The following is a 17015-nucleotide window of genomic DNA, read 5'->3' as shown; positions in this document are numbered from 1 at the left end:
ACATGTTGACGTTTTCTCTCCCTGTCCTGGTTCTTGTCCTGGTCCAGCCCCGGTCCACATCGCTCCAGGGCATGTCGGAGCAGGACTGTGCGTCCCAGCTTCAGTATGACAAAGACAAGGTGAGCTGGCCTCCATCTTTCTGCTTTGGCTCCTGCTCAATCATCCCGGAGTCTAAATCCTGGCTGTTTGCCAAGAACATTTCACTAATTAACAATCAGCAGGTTCTTAAAGGGGAACTGCACTTTTTTGGGACTTTTGTCTATCATTCACAATATGTTTTTTTTTGCATTCTAAATCGTAAATAAACATTAGCAAAAGTCAGCTAACAATGGAGTCAATTGGAGTGCCTCTATAGTGCCCTCTAAGACCCTCTAAGACCCTCTAAGACCCTCTAAGACCCTCGTGTACACTGCACACCAAATCTGACTTTTCTGCCCTCAAGTGACACCGACCGCATTTTTTTGTTGGTATACACCAGGGGTCCCCAAACTGTTTGACCCGGGGGCCACATTGGGTTAAAAAAAAATGGCCAGGGGCCTGGCTATATATATATATATATATATATATATATATATATATATATATATATATATATATATATATATATATATATATATATATATATATATATATATATATATATATGATTGTGAATGATGGACACACAAAGAATTAAAAGTGCACTTCCCCTTTAAAAGCAAGGTGACTGTTCAATAGGAGCAGTGTGTTGCAGAGTTGCTCCTGATTGTAACAAACACCAGGTGTGCAGCCGGCTAACCTTTTTCTGTCTCTCCCCTCCCCTCCCCCGACTATACGTGCACTCGCTAAACGGCGTGGGTAGACTCAGGTCCGCCGTGATTTTGGCGGGAAGATTGATAGCGAGGTGTGGAAGGCAAGTATGACCATGACCTTGCCTCACCTTGTGACCTTGTGCTTCACCTCTAACTGCAAGACTGCATGCACCGCCCACACTTTCACATCCACCCGTCCGGCGGGCGGCGGCGTTGCGGCGTGCGCCCTAACGCCATCAAGTCAAACGCTCGTTGCTTCGCTGGGCTTCCTGCTGCATCTACAGCATGACTGACTCAGCATGTCCTGTTGCACTACACCCAGCCACACATCCGGGGCACTACACCCAGCCACACATCCGGGGCACTACACCCAGCCACACATCGCTGTATATATATATATATATATATATATACATGTATATATACATACATACAACTAATCGATTAAATCGATTAAAATCAATTATAAAAATAGTTGCCGATTAATTTAGTCATCGATTCGTTGGATCTATGCTATGCGCATGCGCAGAGGCTTTTTTTTTTTTTTTTTTTGCATTGGAGCCCTGTTAGTGAGTGGTCCGTGTGTGAAAGGGGCTTGAAGGTCCTCCGTGTGTCCTTGCTTCTTTCCCTCCATCCTGACTCTTGCCTTCTTGCACCAGGACTTGCAGGCGGCCACGGTGAACCCTGACCCCAGTTTGAAGGAGTTTGAGGGCGCAACGCTTCGCTACGCCTCGCTGAAGTTAAGGTAAAGTTGCATTCGACAAGTCGGTGTTTAATTACTGCGTCCAAGTCAGCAGGAAGTGTGCTGTGGCAGTCAGGAAGTGGCTGTCTGTTAGCGTAATGAAGGCTCTGCTTGAGTGCAGCTGATGGCTGCACCAGCAATACTAATCTCATCGCTTTGTGTGGCTGCTCAGGAACCGTCCAGCTGCGGAAGAAGACGACTCCGGCAGCACCAACGGTGACCCACAGTCCAAGGTAACGCAGGTCTGACCACAAATCCAGTCTTTGAAGTGAGCTGGTTGCTAGTTGGGAGTCAGGATTGGATGCACCTGCAAGTTTAGCGTCTGCAATGCGATGGCAACTGCACTTTAAAATCCATCAAAGGTAATTTAGCTATTTTTAAAAAAAAATTTTTATTACATAAACAGTAAAATTATAGAAAATATTGATATATATCTTTTTTAATTATTATTTTTTAATAATTAAATAAATATTTATTTATTTATTTTTTCTTTTATTTTTATTTTTTTTATTGGGATTCACTTGTCGGGGTCATTATTCTAAATCAGGGGTGTCAAACTCACTTTCATTGAGGGCCACGTCGCAGTTTTTAAATTGGATTTTTATACACTTAATTTTTTTCACAGAATTTTTATACCCCGAATTTTTTGAAACCGGAAATCTTATGCCCTGAATTTTTTAAAACTGGATTTCTATATGCTGAATTTATTTTACACACAGAATTTATTTTAATTGGATTTTTATACATATATATTTTTTTCTCTGAATTTTTATACACTGATTTTTTAACTAGAATTTTATAAACTGATTTCTTTTTTTAATTACATGTACAGTAAAATTATAGAAAATATTGGTATATATTTTTTTATTATTATTTTTTCTTTTATTTATGGATTTTTATTTGGATTCACTTTTCAGGGTAATTATTCTAAACCACGGGTGTCAAACTCATTTTTATTGAGGGCCACATCGCAGTTTTTAAACTGGATTTTTATACACTTAATTTTTTTTCACTGAATTTTAAGACACTGAATTTTTTAAAACTGGATTTCTATAAGCTGAATTTATTTTACACACAGAATTTATTTTAACTGGATTTTTATACACAGATTTTTTATTTCACTGAATTTTTTAACTGGAATTTTATACACTGAATTGTTTTTAAATTACATACACAGTAAAATTATAGAAAATATTGATATATATTTTTTTATTATTATTTTATAATTGTATGTATTTTTTCTTGTATTTATTTATTTTTATTGGGATTCACTTGTCGGGGTCATTATTCTTAATCAGGTTATTTCAAACTCATTTTCATTGAGGGCCACGTCGCAGTTTGTAAACTGGATTTTTATACACTTAGTTTTTTTCACTGAATTTTTATACCCGGAATTTTTTGAAACTGGAAATTTTATGCAAAGGATTTATTTTAACTGGATTTTTATACACAGATTTTTTTTCCACTGAATTTTTTAACTGGAATTTTATACACAGATTTTTTTTTAAATTACATATACAGTAAAATTATAGAAAATATTGGTATATTTTTTTTAAATTATTATTTTATAATTGTATTTATTTTTTCTTGTATTTATTTATTTTTATTTGGATTCGCTTGTCGGGGTCATTATTCTAAATCAGGGTTGTCAAACTCATTTTCATTGAGGGCCACGTCGCAGTTAATTTTTTTCACTGAATTTTTATACCCGGAATTTTTTTAAACTGGAAATTTTATGCACCAAATTTTTTAAAACTGGATTTGTATACACTGAATTTATTTTACACACAGAATTTATTTTAACTGGATTTTTATACACAGATTTTTTTTTTAACTGATTTTTTATACACTGAATTTTTTAACTGGAATTTAATACACTGATTTTTTTCGTTTTAAATTACATGTACAGTAAAATTATAGAAAATATTGATATACATTTTTTTATTTTTTTAAATATTTTTTTTAATTGGGATCCACTTATCGGGGTCATTATTCTAAATCAGGGGTGTCAAACTAATTTTCATTGAGGGCCACGTCGCTGTTTTTGAACTGGATTTTTATACACTTAATTTTTTTTCAGTGAATTTTTATACCCGGAATTTTTTTGAAACTGGAAATTTTATGCACTGAATTTTTTTAAACTGGTTTTCTACACGCTGAATTTATTTTACACACAGAATTTAATTTAACTGGAATTTTATACACAGATTTTTTTTTACCACTGAATTTTTTAACTGGAATATTATACACTGAATTTAAAAAAAATGACATATACAGTAAAATTATACAAAATATTGATATATATTTTTTAATTATTATTTTTTCTTTTATTTATTGATTTTTATTTGGATTCACTTGTCGGGGTCATTATTCTAAATCGGGTGTCAAACTTATTTTCATTGAGGGCCACGTCGCAGGAGTTTCTGCTTTCAGGGGGCCGCTTTTTTTTTTTTTTTAAATGAATTGACATTATGCATGCGGGTAATAACCTGTGATCAATCATGATTAATCAAAATGCATATTTCCTCTTGATTATTAGATTTTTTTTTAATGTCTAACTTGCTTTAAAATCATAAATAAAGGTGACAAGCAGATATTGAACTATTTGTTTTTAGCTCACAAAAATAATTTTGCTATACAGTATATTATAATATAATTGGCATGATCAGATAATATTAAAGTTTAAAAAATGCATTTTTTTTTCTGTCTAAATTGAAAGAACGAATGCATTTAGTAAAACAATTATTGAAACCCATTTTTTCCAGGTATGTAGCATCATTTTTATTGTCGTTTTATTTGTACTTTTTATATCCATGTATGCATTTTATTCTTATTATTTGTGTATCATTTTTCTATATTGTTAAAACCATGCACATTTTTTGGGGGGTGAGGGGAAAATGGGAACCTCCTAATGGAGTTTTTGCAATGAAAACACAACAAAAGATCAAATCTTAGCCAATATTTCAGAATCATTCACAGTAATTATTTATTTGTGTAAATTAAATTATTCTGACTTACATCTTATCTTATAACTGACACTTGTGATTGTTTCCTTAATCAAATTAAAAAACTTTAAAAAATAAAATAAAATACAATAATAATCTTTGTAACGACTCTTTAAAAGGAACGTCTCCTCAAGATCCGAATCTTTTACAAAAAACATAAATCTCATCTCTAAAATTAAAGCCTTATCTAATTAATACTACACGTCTGGCTTTTTTTTTTTTTTTTTAATAAAGAAGTAAATAAAAAAAAGGTTCAATCAGCTTTGCTTAGTCATTCTGTCTGCAGTTGAGAGATGAGACAACAGCGCCCCTCAGTGGTAAGAAGGAGCAGTGCCGCTCCTTGCAGAATAAATTTTTTTAAATACTTGGTTCTCTTTTAATAGTAACGTTATAAAATATGTAGATATCAAATTGTAAATGTATGTAGTGAAGTAACTACCACACATAACAATGTTGTTGGTCCTGCTCAATGATTCTCAAGTAAAAAAAAACAATTTTCTGCAAGTATGAAAACAACTTTCTGCAACTAAAAAAAAATATTTACAAGTAAAAAACGATTTCCACAATTGAAAAAACGATTTGCAAGTTAGAAAAAAAAAATCTGCAAGTAAAAAACTACAAAAACTAATTTCTGCAAGAAAAAAAAGGATTCTCAAGTAAAAAATTTTATGGATGGGGTGAAATAAGGGTAAAAATTGGATTTGGGTAATAAAAAAAAAATGGCGCAAATTTTTGGGCATTGTATAACTATGAATACTTCTATTCATTTAAATGGGAATTTCTTAGTAATTTGGGGAAAATCGGGAATTTTTGGAAATATGCATAATACATTTTTCAAAAGGGTTGAAAAATGTTGACGTAGTAACAGTTTGAATTGAAATGGGTATTTTGAAAATCCTGGAATTTTGGGAAAAACGAGAATTTGTAAATGCTAGTTTTGTTGTCCCAACTAAGAAGAATGTTTTGAAGGTGGAATGGTCAAAAACGATTGAAAAATGTGGACTGTGAAAAATGTAATGAAAGGGGTGAAAATAGGGTAAATTTTGGGTAAAAAAATGGCGCAAATTTTTGGGCATTGTATAACTATGAATATGTCCATTCATTTAAATGGGAATTTCCTGGAAATTTGGTATTTTCGGGAAAAGCGGGAGTTTTTGAAAATATAGGTAACAGAACAAGTTACAGTATGAATGGGTTGGTGTTGGAATTTTTCAAAACGGTTGAAAAATGTTGACGTATGGGTATTTCGAAAATCCTGGAATTTGGGGAAAAACAAGAATTTGTAATTGGTAGTTTTGTTGTCCCAACTAAGAAGAATGTTTTGAAGGTGGAATGGTCAAAAACGATTGAAAAATGTGGACTGTGAAAAATGTAATGGAAGGGGTAAAAAAATGGCACAAATTTTCGGGCATTGTATAACTATGAATACTTTTATTCATTTAAATGGGAATTTCTTGGAAATTTGGTATTTTCGGGAAAAGTGGGAGTTTTTGAAAATATATATAATAGAATGAGTTACAGTCTGAATGGGTTGGTGTTGGAATTTTTCAAAACGGTTGAAAAATGTTGACGTAGTAACAGTTTGAATTGAAATGGGTATTTCGAAAATCGTGGAATTTGTGGAAAAACAAGAATTTGTAAATGCTAGTTTTGTTGTCCAACTAAGAAGAATGTTTTGAAGGTGGAATGGTCAAAAACTATTGAAAAATGTGGACTGTATAAAATGTTATGGATGGGGTGAAATAAGGGTAAAATTCGGGTAAAAATTGGATTTGGGTAAAAAAAATGGCGCAAATTTTTGGACATTGTATAACTATGAATACTTCTATTCATTTAAATGGGAATTTCTTAGTAATTTGGGGAAAATCATGAATTTTTGAAAATATGCATAATACATTTTTCAAAAGGGTTGAAAAATGTTGACGTAGTAACAGTTTGAATTGAAATGGGTATTTTGAAAATCCTGGAATTTTGGGAAAAACGAGAATTTGTAAATGCTAGTTTTGTTGTCCCAACTAAGAAGAATGTTTTGAAGGTGGAATGGTCAAAAACGATTGAAAAATGTGGACTGTAAAAAAATGTATATGGATGCGGTGAAATAAGGGTAAAATTCGGGTAAAAATTGGATTTGGGTAAAAAAAATGGCGCAAATGTTTGGGCATTGTATAACTATGAATACTTCTATTCATTTAAATGGGAATTTCTTAGTAATTTGGGGAAAATCAGGAATTTTTGAAAATATGCATAATACATTTTTCAAAAGGGTTGAAAAATGTTGACGTAGTAACAGTTTGAATTGAAATGGGTTTTTCGAAAATCCTGGAATTTTGGGAAAAACGACAATTTGTAAATGCTAGTTTTGTTGTCCCAACTAAGAAGAATGTTTTGAAGGTGGAATGGTCAAAACACGTGGACTGTGAAAACTTTCCAGGAAGAGGTGAAAAATGGGGCTTTGAAAAACCGGTAATTCCTGGAATTATTTTGAGCTCATAAACTGGTAGTTTGATTGTCCAGGTGAGAGAAGTGTGTGGATGTTGGAACGATTCAAATCGGGGATAAAATGTGGAGATTGTGCAAGTTGGAGAAATGGCCCATTCATTTTCAATGGGAAAAATGACCCGGAAAACCGGGAATTCTGGGTAACTAAATATTTGGGTAAAAAAAAATATTTTTTCACAATTGTTTTAGAAGGCTTGCGATTCCCCGGTCGAGCCGAGCGTTTTGATACTTTAACGGCTCCGGTTGGATGAAAACTTTGGGCTGTGGAGCGCCGCAAAGTTTTGCGACGGAATAATAATAATAAATTGAGAGATGTTAGCGCGGATGCTAACCTGACGTCTTGTGTGTCTTCCAGTGTTTCGCAGTGCGCTCCCTGGGGTGGGTGGAGATGGCGGAGGACGACCTGGCGCCCGGGAAGAGCAGCGTGGCCGTCAACAACTGCATCCGCCAGCTGTCCTACTGCAAGAACGACATCCGCGACACGGTCGGCATCTGGGGGGAGGTGAGAGAACATCTGGGGGGAGGTGAGAGAACATCTAGGAGGAGGTGAGAGAACTTCTGGGGGGAGGTGAGAGAACATCTGGGGGGAGGTGAGAGAACATCTAGGAGGAGGTGAGAGAACATCTGGGGGGAGGTGAGAGAACTTCTAGGAGGAGGTGAGAGAACATCTGGGGGGAGGTGAGAGAACATCTAGGAGGAGGTGAGAGAACATCTAGGGGGAGGTGAGAGAACATCTAGGAGGAGGTGAGAGAACATCTGGGGGGAGGTGAGAGAACTTCTAGGAGGAGGTGAGAGAACATCTGGGGGGAGGTGAGAGAACATCTGGGGGGAGGTGAGAGAACATCTGGGGGGAGGTGAGAGAACATCTAGGAGGAGGTGAGAGAACATCTGGCGGGAGGTGAGAGAACATCTGGGGGGAGGTGAGAGACCATCTGGGGGGAGTTGAGAGAACATCTGGGGGGAGGTGAGAGAACATCTAGGGGGAGGTGAGAGAACATCTAGGGGGAGGTGAGAGAACATCTGGGGGAAGGTGAGAGAACATCTAGGGGGAGGTGAGAGAATATCTAGGGGGAGGTGAGAGAACATCTGGGGGGAGGTGAGAGAACATCTAGGGGGAGGTGAGAGAACATCTGGGGGAAAGTGAGAGAAAATTTAGGGGGAGGTGAGAGAACTTCTAGGGGGAGGTGAGAGAACATCTGGGGGAAAGTGAGAGAACATCTAGGGGGAGGTGAGAGAACATCTACGGGGAGGTGAGAGAACATCTGGGGGGAGGTGAGAGAACATCTGGGGGGAGGTGAGAGAACATCTAGGGGGAGGTGAGAGAACATCTGGGGGGAGGTGAGAGAACATCTAGGGGGAGGTGAGAGAACATCTGGGGGAAAGTGAGAGAACATTTAGGGGGAGGTGAGAGAACATCCAGGGGGAGGTGAGAGAACATCTGGGGGGAGGTGAGAGAACATCTAGGGGGAGGTGAGAGAATATCTACGGGGAGGTGAGAGAACATCTAGGGGGAGGTGAGAGAATATCTACGGGGAGGTGAGAGAACATCTGGGGGGAGGTGAGAGAACATCTAGGGGGAGGTGAGAGAATATCTACGGGGAGGTGAGAGAACATCTGGGGGGAGGTGAGAGAACATCTGGGGGGAGGTGAGAGAACATCTGGGGGGAGGTGAGAGAACATCTAGGGGGAGGTGAGAGAACTCCAGTCGTGGATTTGTGGAGGCAGGAACAACCTTTCCATGAGTCTTAAACGGGAACTGCACTTTTTTCGGTGAACTTCACAATCTTTGCGTGAGACAACCTCTGTTGGCAAGGCGCCGGCTTACTAAAAGTAGTTCCTCTGAGTTATCTCTTCCAGTAACAAGGTGGCTAGTACCTGTCAGTACGCAGGTCACAGCATGCAAATTGAGTATTGTTGGCGTTATTTTTGGCAGAATGCAGTAGATGACTCTGTTAGCGACATTGTTAGCCACCTCTTGCTAGCCTTTTTTTGCGATTTAGAATAAACAACAAAGAGAACAACACATGTTCTTGTCTCAAAGATGGATTGTGAATGATAGAAACAATGGTAAAAAGAATGCACTTCCCCTTTAAGGACCGTTTTTTTTTCTTCCAGGAGTTTGATGATTTGTTTGGAGACTTGAAAGCCCGAGTCCTCCCACACCACTAATGAACGTTTCAACAAAAAAACATGTTCCTCTTTTGTTCCGAGTTGTCTGCTCATCTTACAAAAGCAGTGAAGTTGTCACGTTGTGTAAATATTAAATAAAAAGAGAATACAACAAATCCTTTTCAACTTATATTCAATTGAATAGACTGCAAAGACAAGATATTTCATGTTCACACTGACAAACTTTGCTATTTCTTGCAAATAATCATGAACTTAGAATGTAATGGCAGCAACACATTGCAAAAAAAGGCATTTTGACCAGTGTGTTACATGGCCTTTCCTTTTAACAACACTCAGTAAAGGTTTGGGAAGTGAGGAGACACATTTTTGAAGTGGAATTCTTTCCCATTCTTGCTTGATGTACAGCTTAAGTTGTTCAACAGTCTCCCTTCTCATATTTTAGCTGCCACACATTCTCAATGTCTGGACTACAGGCAGGCCAGTCTAGTACCCGCACTCTTTTACTATGAATAATGGCATCGTCTTGCCGAAATAAGCAGGGGCGTCCATGATAACGTTGCTTGGATGGCAACATCTGTTGCTCCAAAAGCTGTATGTACCTTTCAGCATGAATGGTGCCTTCACAGATGTGTAAGTTACCCATGTCTTGGCCACTAATACACCCCCATACCATCACACATGCTGCCTTTTACACTTTCACCCTAGAACAATCCGGATGGTTCTTTTCCTCTTTGGTCCACCAGTTTCCAAAAACAATTTGAAATGTGGACTCGTCAGACCACAGAACACTTTTCCACTTTGCATCAGTCCATCTTAGATGAGCTTGTTTCTGGGTGTTGTTGATAAATGGCTTTGGCTTTGCATAGTAGAGTTTTAACTTGCACTTACAGATGTAGCGAACTATTGTAGTTACTGATAGAGATGTCCGATAATATCGGCCTGCTGATATTATTGGCCGATAAATGCTTTAAAATGTAATATCGGAAATTATCGGTATCGTTTTTTTTTATTATCGGTATCGTTTTTTTGGTTTTTTTTATTTTTTATTAAATCAACATAAAAAACACAAGATACACTTACAATTAGTGCACCAACCCAAAAAACCTCCCTTCCCCCATTTCTTTCTGTTATTAATATTCTGCTTCCTACATTATATATCAATATATATCAACACAGTCTGCAAGGGATACAGTCCGTAAGCACACATGATTGTGCGTGCTGCTGCTCCACTAATAGTACTAACCTTTAACAGTTAATTTTACTAGTTTTCATTAATTACTAGTTTCTATGTAACTGTTTTTATATTGTTGTACTTTCTTTTTTATTCAAGAAAATGTTTTTAATTTAGTTATCTTATTATTATTATTTTTTTTAAAAGTACCTTATCTTCACCACACATTGTTGTCCAAATTAGGCATAATAATGTGTTAATTCCACGACTGCATATATCGGTATCGGTTGATATCGGTATCGGTACTTAAAGAGTTGGACAATATCAGAATATCGGATATCGGCAAAAAGCCATTATCGGACATCCCTAGTTATTAATATTCTGGTTCCTACATTATATATCAATATATATCAATACAGTCTGCAAGGGATACAGTCCGTAAGCACACATGATTGTGCGTGCTGCTGCTCCACTAATAGTACTAACCATTAACAGTTAATTTTACTCATTTTCATTAATTACTAGTTTCTATGTAACTGTTTTGTATTGTTTTACTTTCTTTGTTATTCAAGAAAATGTTTTTAGTTTATTTATCTCATTTTATTTTATTGATTTTTACAAAAAGGACCTTATCTTCACCATACCTGGTTGTCCAAATTAGGCATAATAATGTGTTAATTCCACGACTGTATATATCGTATCGGTTGATATCGGTATCGGTTGATATCGGTATTGGTTGATATCGGTATCGGTTGATATCAGTATCGGTAATTAAAGATTTGGACAAAATCGGAATATCGGATATCGGCAAAAAGCCATTATCAGACATCCCTAGTTACTGACAGTGGTTTTCTGAAGTGTTCCTGAGCCCATGTGGTGATATCCTTTACACACTGATGTGGCTTTTTGATGCCTGAGGGATCCAAGGTGTGTAATATCATGGCTTGCGTGCAGAGATTTCTCCACATTCTCTGAACCTTTTGATGATATTACGGAGCTTAGATGGTGAAATCCCTAAATTCCTTGTTGAGAAATGTTGTTGTTAAACAATTTGCTCAGGCATTTGTTGACAAAGTGGTGACCCTCGCCCCGTCCTTGTTTGTGAATGACTGAAGCTGCTTTTATACCCAATCATGGCACCCACCTGTTCCCAATTAGCCTGTTCACCTGTGGGATGTTCCAAATAAGTCTTTGACGAGCATTCCTCAACTTTCTCACTCTTTTTTGCCACTTGTGCCAGCTTTTTTGAAACATGTTGCAGGCGTCAAATTCCAAATGAGCTAATATTTGCAAAAAATAGCAAAGTTTCTGAGTGTGAACCTGAAATATCTTGTCTTTGCAGTCTTTTCAATTGAATATCAGTTGAAAAGGATTTGTTGTATTCTCTTTTTATTTACCATTTACACAACGTGACAACTTCACCGCTTTTAGGGTTTCTTCTGTTAGTGTGGATCAGATATTAGATTGGTATAAACCGGGGGTCGGCAACCCGCGGCTCTAGAGCCTCATGCGGCTCTTTAGCGCCGCCCTTTTTTTTGTTTGTTTAGTCTTTATTTGAAGGGACAATGTACAGAAACATGAAGCTCAAAGACAGATATGTTCTGTACCAGATTATAGCTAAATAGCTCATTTCCATCTGCAGTCCCTGGCTACCTAAATTAAAGGGATACAAAAATCATGCAATAAAATTATGACAATAAAATCATACACAAGTATTAAGAAAAAAGTCATAAAATGCCCTTTCATGGACACATACTTAATATACAATACAAGCACACCTCATTTACATCATCACACAGACAATACATGCTTTTGTTCACATCTGTCATCATTTGTAAAAACAACCTTGATTTTAACACACACACCTCACAATTTACAATAAAAATGCTCTCATGGATAAATATAATACACATTAGGTTGATGTGTCAAACATAATGCCCATCTTAGTGACCGTGTGAGCCCTAGTGGCTCTCTGGAGATTTTTCAAAAATGTATGAAGAATGGAAAAAGATGAGGGGGAAAAAATCTATTTTTTTTGTTTTAGTATTGTTTCTGTAGGAGGACAAACATGACACAAACCTCCCTAATTGTTATAAATCACACTGTTTATATTAAATATGCTTCACTGATTCGAGTATTTGGCGAGCGCCGTTTTGTCCTACTAATTTTGGCGGTCCTTGAACTCACCATATAGTTTGTTTCCATGTATAACTTTCTCCGACTTTCTAGGACGTGTTTTATGCCACTTCTTTTTCTGTCTCATTTTGTCCACCACACTTTTAACGTTGTGCGTGAATGCACAAAGGTGAGTTTTGTTGATGTTATTGACTTGTGTGGAGTGCTAATCAGACATATTTGGTCACTGCATGACTGTAAGCTAATCGATGCTAACATGCTATTTAGGCTAGCGATATGTACATATTGCATCATTATGCCTCATTTGTAGCTATATTTGAGCTCATTTAGTTTCCTTTAAGTCCTCTTAATTACATTTACATCTCATGACACATGTAATATGGCTTTTAATTTTTTGCGGCTCCAGACAGATTTGTTTTTGTATTTTTGGTCCAATATGGCTCTTTCAACATTTTGGGTTGCCGACCCCTGGTATAAAGCAAGGAGACTTGTGGGGGATGTAGAGAATAGAGCTGCTCTGTATGCATAGTAAAAAGTGTCCATGTGTTTAGGGCAAGGACATGTACCTGCTGCTGGAGAACAACATGCTAAACCTGGTGGACCCCATGGACCGCAGCGTTCTCCACTCTCAGCCCATCGCCAGCATCCGAGTGTGGGGTGTGGGACGAGACAACGGCAGGTGGGTTCCTCGCCGGTTTTGGCATGCTGAGGCCTTTTAAACGTTTCACCGGTCAAATGACACGACTCCCGCACCCGCCAGAAGGTCAGGATGGAGGCAGATTACATCTAATGATTGATGACACGGATGACTTGTTTTCTACAGGATGACCTTTTTGGGTGATGCACCGGCTTGTGTGTCTGTACAGATATTTCATGTGACTTTAGGTGTGCTGCAGGGTGGCCAGCAGAGGGTGCTGTGTCCCACCCAGAGATGCTGTGTACAGTATAATAATAATAATAATACATTTTATTTGTAAAAGCACTTTACATTGAGCAAACAACATCAAAGTGCTACAGTGCATTTAAAAAATAATAGCTGCCCCCAACAAGTAAAATAAATAGTAAAAAAAATAAAAACGAGAACAGCCTAATAGCTAGAACTAGCACACATACATATAAAAAAAAGGCTTTTTTTGAAAAATAAGGGGTTTTAAGCCTTTTTTCAGTCTGTGGTGCCCTCAGGTGGTCAGGGAGTGGCGGAGCAGAAAGCCCGGTCTCCCATAGTGTGCATCAGGGGTCACCAACCTTTTTGAAAGCAAGAGCTACTTCTTGGGTACTGATTAATGCGAAAGGGCTACCAGTTTGATACACACTTAAATAAATAGCCAGAAATAGCCAATTTGCTCAATTTACCTTTAACTCTATGTTATTATTAATAATTAATGATATTTACACTTAATTGAACGGTTTAAAAGAGGAGAGAACACGAAAAAAAATGACAATTAAATTTTGAAACATAGTTTATCTTCAATTTCGACTCTTTAAAATTCAAAGTTCAACTGAAAAAAAGAAGAGAAAAACTAGCTAATTCGAATGTTTTTGAAAAAATTAAAAAAATTATTTATGGAACATCATTAGTCATTTTTCCTAATTAAGATTAATTTTGGAATTTTGATGGCATGTTTTAAATAGGTTAAAATCCAATCTACACTTTGTTAGAATATATAACAAATTGGACCAAGCTATATTTCTAACAAAGACAAATCATTATTTCTTCTAGATTTTCCAGAACAAAAATTTTAAAAGAAATTCAAAAGACTTTGAAAGAAGATTTAAATTTGATTCTACAGATTTTCTAGATTTGCCAGAATAATTTTTTTGAATTTTAATTATAATAAGTGATATTTCACAAATATTCTTCGTCAAAAAAACAGAAGCTAAAATGAAGAATTAAATTAAAATGTATTTATTATTCTTTACAATAAAAAAATTAATTTACTTGAACATTGATTTAAATTGTCAGGAAAGAAGAGGAAGGAATTCAAAAGGTAAAAAGGTATATGTGTTTAAAAATCCTAAAATCATTTTTAAGGTTGTATTTTTTCTCTAAAATTGTCTTTCTGAAAGTTATAAGAGGCAAAGTAAAAAAAAAAAAGAATTTATTTAAACAAGTGAAGACCAAGTCTTTAAAATATTTTCTTAGATTTTCAAATTCTATTTGAGTTTTGTCTCTCTTAGAATTAAAAATGTCGGGCAAAGCGAGACCAGCTTGCTAGTAAATAAATACAATTGAAAAAATAGAGGCAGCTCACTAGTAAGTGCTGCTATTTGAGCTATTTTTAGAACAGGCCAGCGGGCTACTCATCTGGTCCTTACGGGCTACCTGGTGCCCGCGGGCACCGCGTTGGTGACACCTGGTGTGCATTGTAATCCATTTCATCATCAGCGCTCAACACCCCGAAACAGCAACGTTTGGATGCTTTTAAAAAAGGCTTAAAAACACTTCTTTTTAAAAAAGCCTTTTTTTAGATATATGCGTGCTAGTTCTAGTTTTTATTTGTAGTTATTTTTATTATCTTTTATTTTATTTTTTTAATACACTGTAGCACTTTGAGGTTGTTTGCTCCATGGAAAGTGCTTTTTACAAATAAAATCTATTATTATTATTATTAACTCTCAACATGCCTTTTAAAGAGGAAACACAACTTTTAAATAATAAATATCGTATGAAGCAACACAATAGAATGTAGGACTAACAACTGCAGTAGTTGTATGAACTAATGTGACAACAATGTACTTTTGAGAGCACACTTCTACGGTATGTCCTCGGTCAAGCACACCATCAGCAGCTTCTCCATATGCCCCCGATAAATGTTCGCCGTTTGGATATTGTTTTGACGTTCTTAGCTGGCGTTGTCGACTCGTTCAGCTTCGGCGGAAGGGTCATAACCTAACGCATACCTGGAGGTACCAGTGTATACTGTAAATAGCATGTTTCCACCAAGGTCAATCTGCTATTAATTCAACAAGGGGAACAAGATGACACTTCAGACTAGGGTTGTACGGTATACCGGTACTAGTATAGTACCGCCATTCTAATTAATGCGCGTGACGTCAATGGTTGAAATGGAAGTATTCGGACGCCATTGAGTCCAATACAAAAAAGCTCTGTTTTCATCTCAAAATTCCACAGTATTCTGGACATCTGTGTTGGTGAATCTTTTGCAATTTGTTTAATGAACGATGGAGACTGCAAAGAAGAAAGCTGTAGGTGGGATCGGTGTATTAGTGGCTGGCTGCAGCAACACAACCAGGAGGACTTTGACTTGGATAGCAGACGCGCTATCCGACGCTAGCCGCCGACCGCATCGGTGATCGGGTGAAGTCCTTCGTCGCGCCGTCGATCGCTGGAACGCAGGTGAGCACGGGTGTTGATGAGCAGATGAGGGCTGGCTGGCGTAGGTGGAGAGCTAATGTTTTTAGCATAGCTCTGTGAGGTCCCGTTGCTAAGTTAGCTTCAATGGCGTCGTTAGCAACAGCATTAAGCTTCGCCAGGCTGGGAATTATTAACCGTGTAGTTACATGTCCATGGTTTAATAATATTGTTGATCTTCTGTCTATCCTTCCAGTCAGGGGTTTATTTCTTTTGTTTCTATCTGCAGTTAAGCACGATGCTATCACGTTAGCTCCGTAGCTAAAGTGTTTCGCCGATGTATTGTCGTGGAGATAAAAGTCACTGTGAATGTCCATTTGGCGTTCTCGACTCTCATTTTCAAGAGCATATAGTATCCCAGGTGGTTTAAAATACAAATCTGTGATCCACAATAGAAAAAGGAGAGAGTGTGGAATCCAATGAGCCAGCTTGTACCTAAGTTACGGTCAGAGCGAAAAAAGATGCGTCCTGCACTGCACTCTAGTCCTTTACTCTCACGTTCCTCATCCAAGAATCTTTCATCCTGGCTCAAATTAATGGGGTAATCGTCGCTTTCTCGGTCCGAATCTCTCTCGCTGCTGGTGTAAACAATGGGGAAATGTGAGGAGCCTTTCAACCTGTGACGTCACGCTACTTCCGCTACAGGCAAGGCTTTTTTTTATCAGCGAGCAAAAGTTGCGAACTTTATCGTCGATGTTCTCTACTAAATCCTTTCAGCAAAAATATGGCAATATGGCGAAATGATCAAGTATGACACATAGAATGGATCTGCTATTCCCGTTTAAATAAAAACATTTCATTTCAGTAGGCCTTTAAAATAAGTATATTCTCACTAATAACAAGTGTACTACTATATGAGTACGTGTTTTCTATTGTTTCACTGAAAATAAAACAGCAAAGTCTATTTGGCTGTCATCTGTTTTAATATGAGACACAATTGTGTCAATGTTAGAAAAGTCGGTAAAATGTTCAAAAATCACACCCGGGTTCGAGACACTCCATGTGGGACTCCAACCTGGGTAGGTACTTTGAACATTTTTGGGACTTTGGCCGACTTTTCCAACTTTCATCCCCCATCCCAGTGGGACTTTGCTGGGTGTGTCATGGACATTTTGGGCATCCCGGGACTTGCGCGGCCGGCGACGGGACTTGTGGGACTCGATCCTGG

At 37.2% G+C, this 17015-nt stretch overlaps 1 protein-coding gene across 4 annotated transcripts in view; it reads left to right on the top strand.

Moving 5' to 3' along the window:
• LOC133633677 (amyloid beta precursor protein binding family B member 2-like) overlaps positions 1 to 17015 on the top strand; it is a 139509-nt gene that overhangs the window by 88655 nt on the left and 33839 nt on the right. For 3 of the 4 annotated variants that reach the window (XM_062026296.1, XM_062026298.1, XM_062026295.1), the window contains 6 exons: positions 48 to 119; positions 842 to 892; positions 1451 to 1536; positions 1706 to 1766; positions 7393 to 7539; positions 13026 to 13153. In XM_062026296.1, the coding sequence (XP_061882280.1) occupies positions 48 to 119; positions 842 to 892; positions 1451 to 1536; positions 1706 to 1766; positions 7393 to 7539; positions 13026 to 13153 (545 nt within the window). The remainder of the gene's footprint in view (positions 1 to 47; positions 120 to 841; positions 893 to 1450; positions 1537 to 1705; positions 1767 to 7392; positions 7540 to 13025; positions 13154 to 17015) is intronic. The other variant, XM_062026297.1, reaches the window with a different exon arrangement.

This window comes from Entelurus aequoreus, linkage group LG18 (assembly GCF_033978785.1).
Source record: "Entelurus aequoreus isolate RoL-2023_Sb linkage group LG18, RoL_Eaeq_v1.1, whole genome shotgun sequence".
Classification (NCBI taxonomy): domain Eukaryota; kingdom Metazoa; phylum Chordata; class Actinopteri; order Syngnathiformes; family Syngnathidae; genus Entelurus; species Entelurus aequoreus.
The sequence above is the reverse complement of the archived record's forward strand: the minus strand, read 5'-3'. Positions and strand labels throughout refer to the sequence as shown.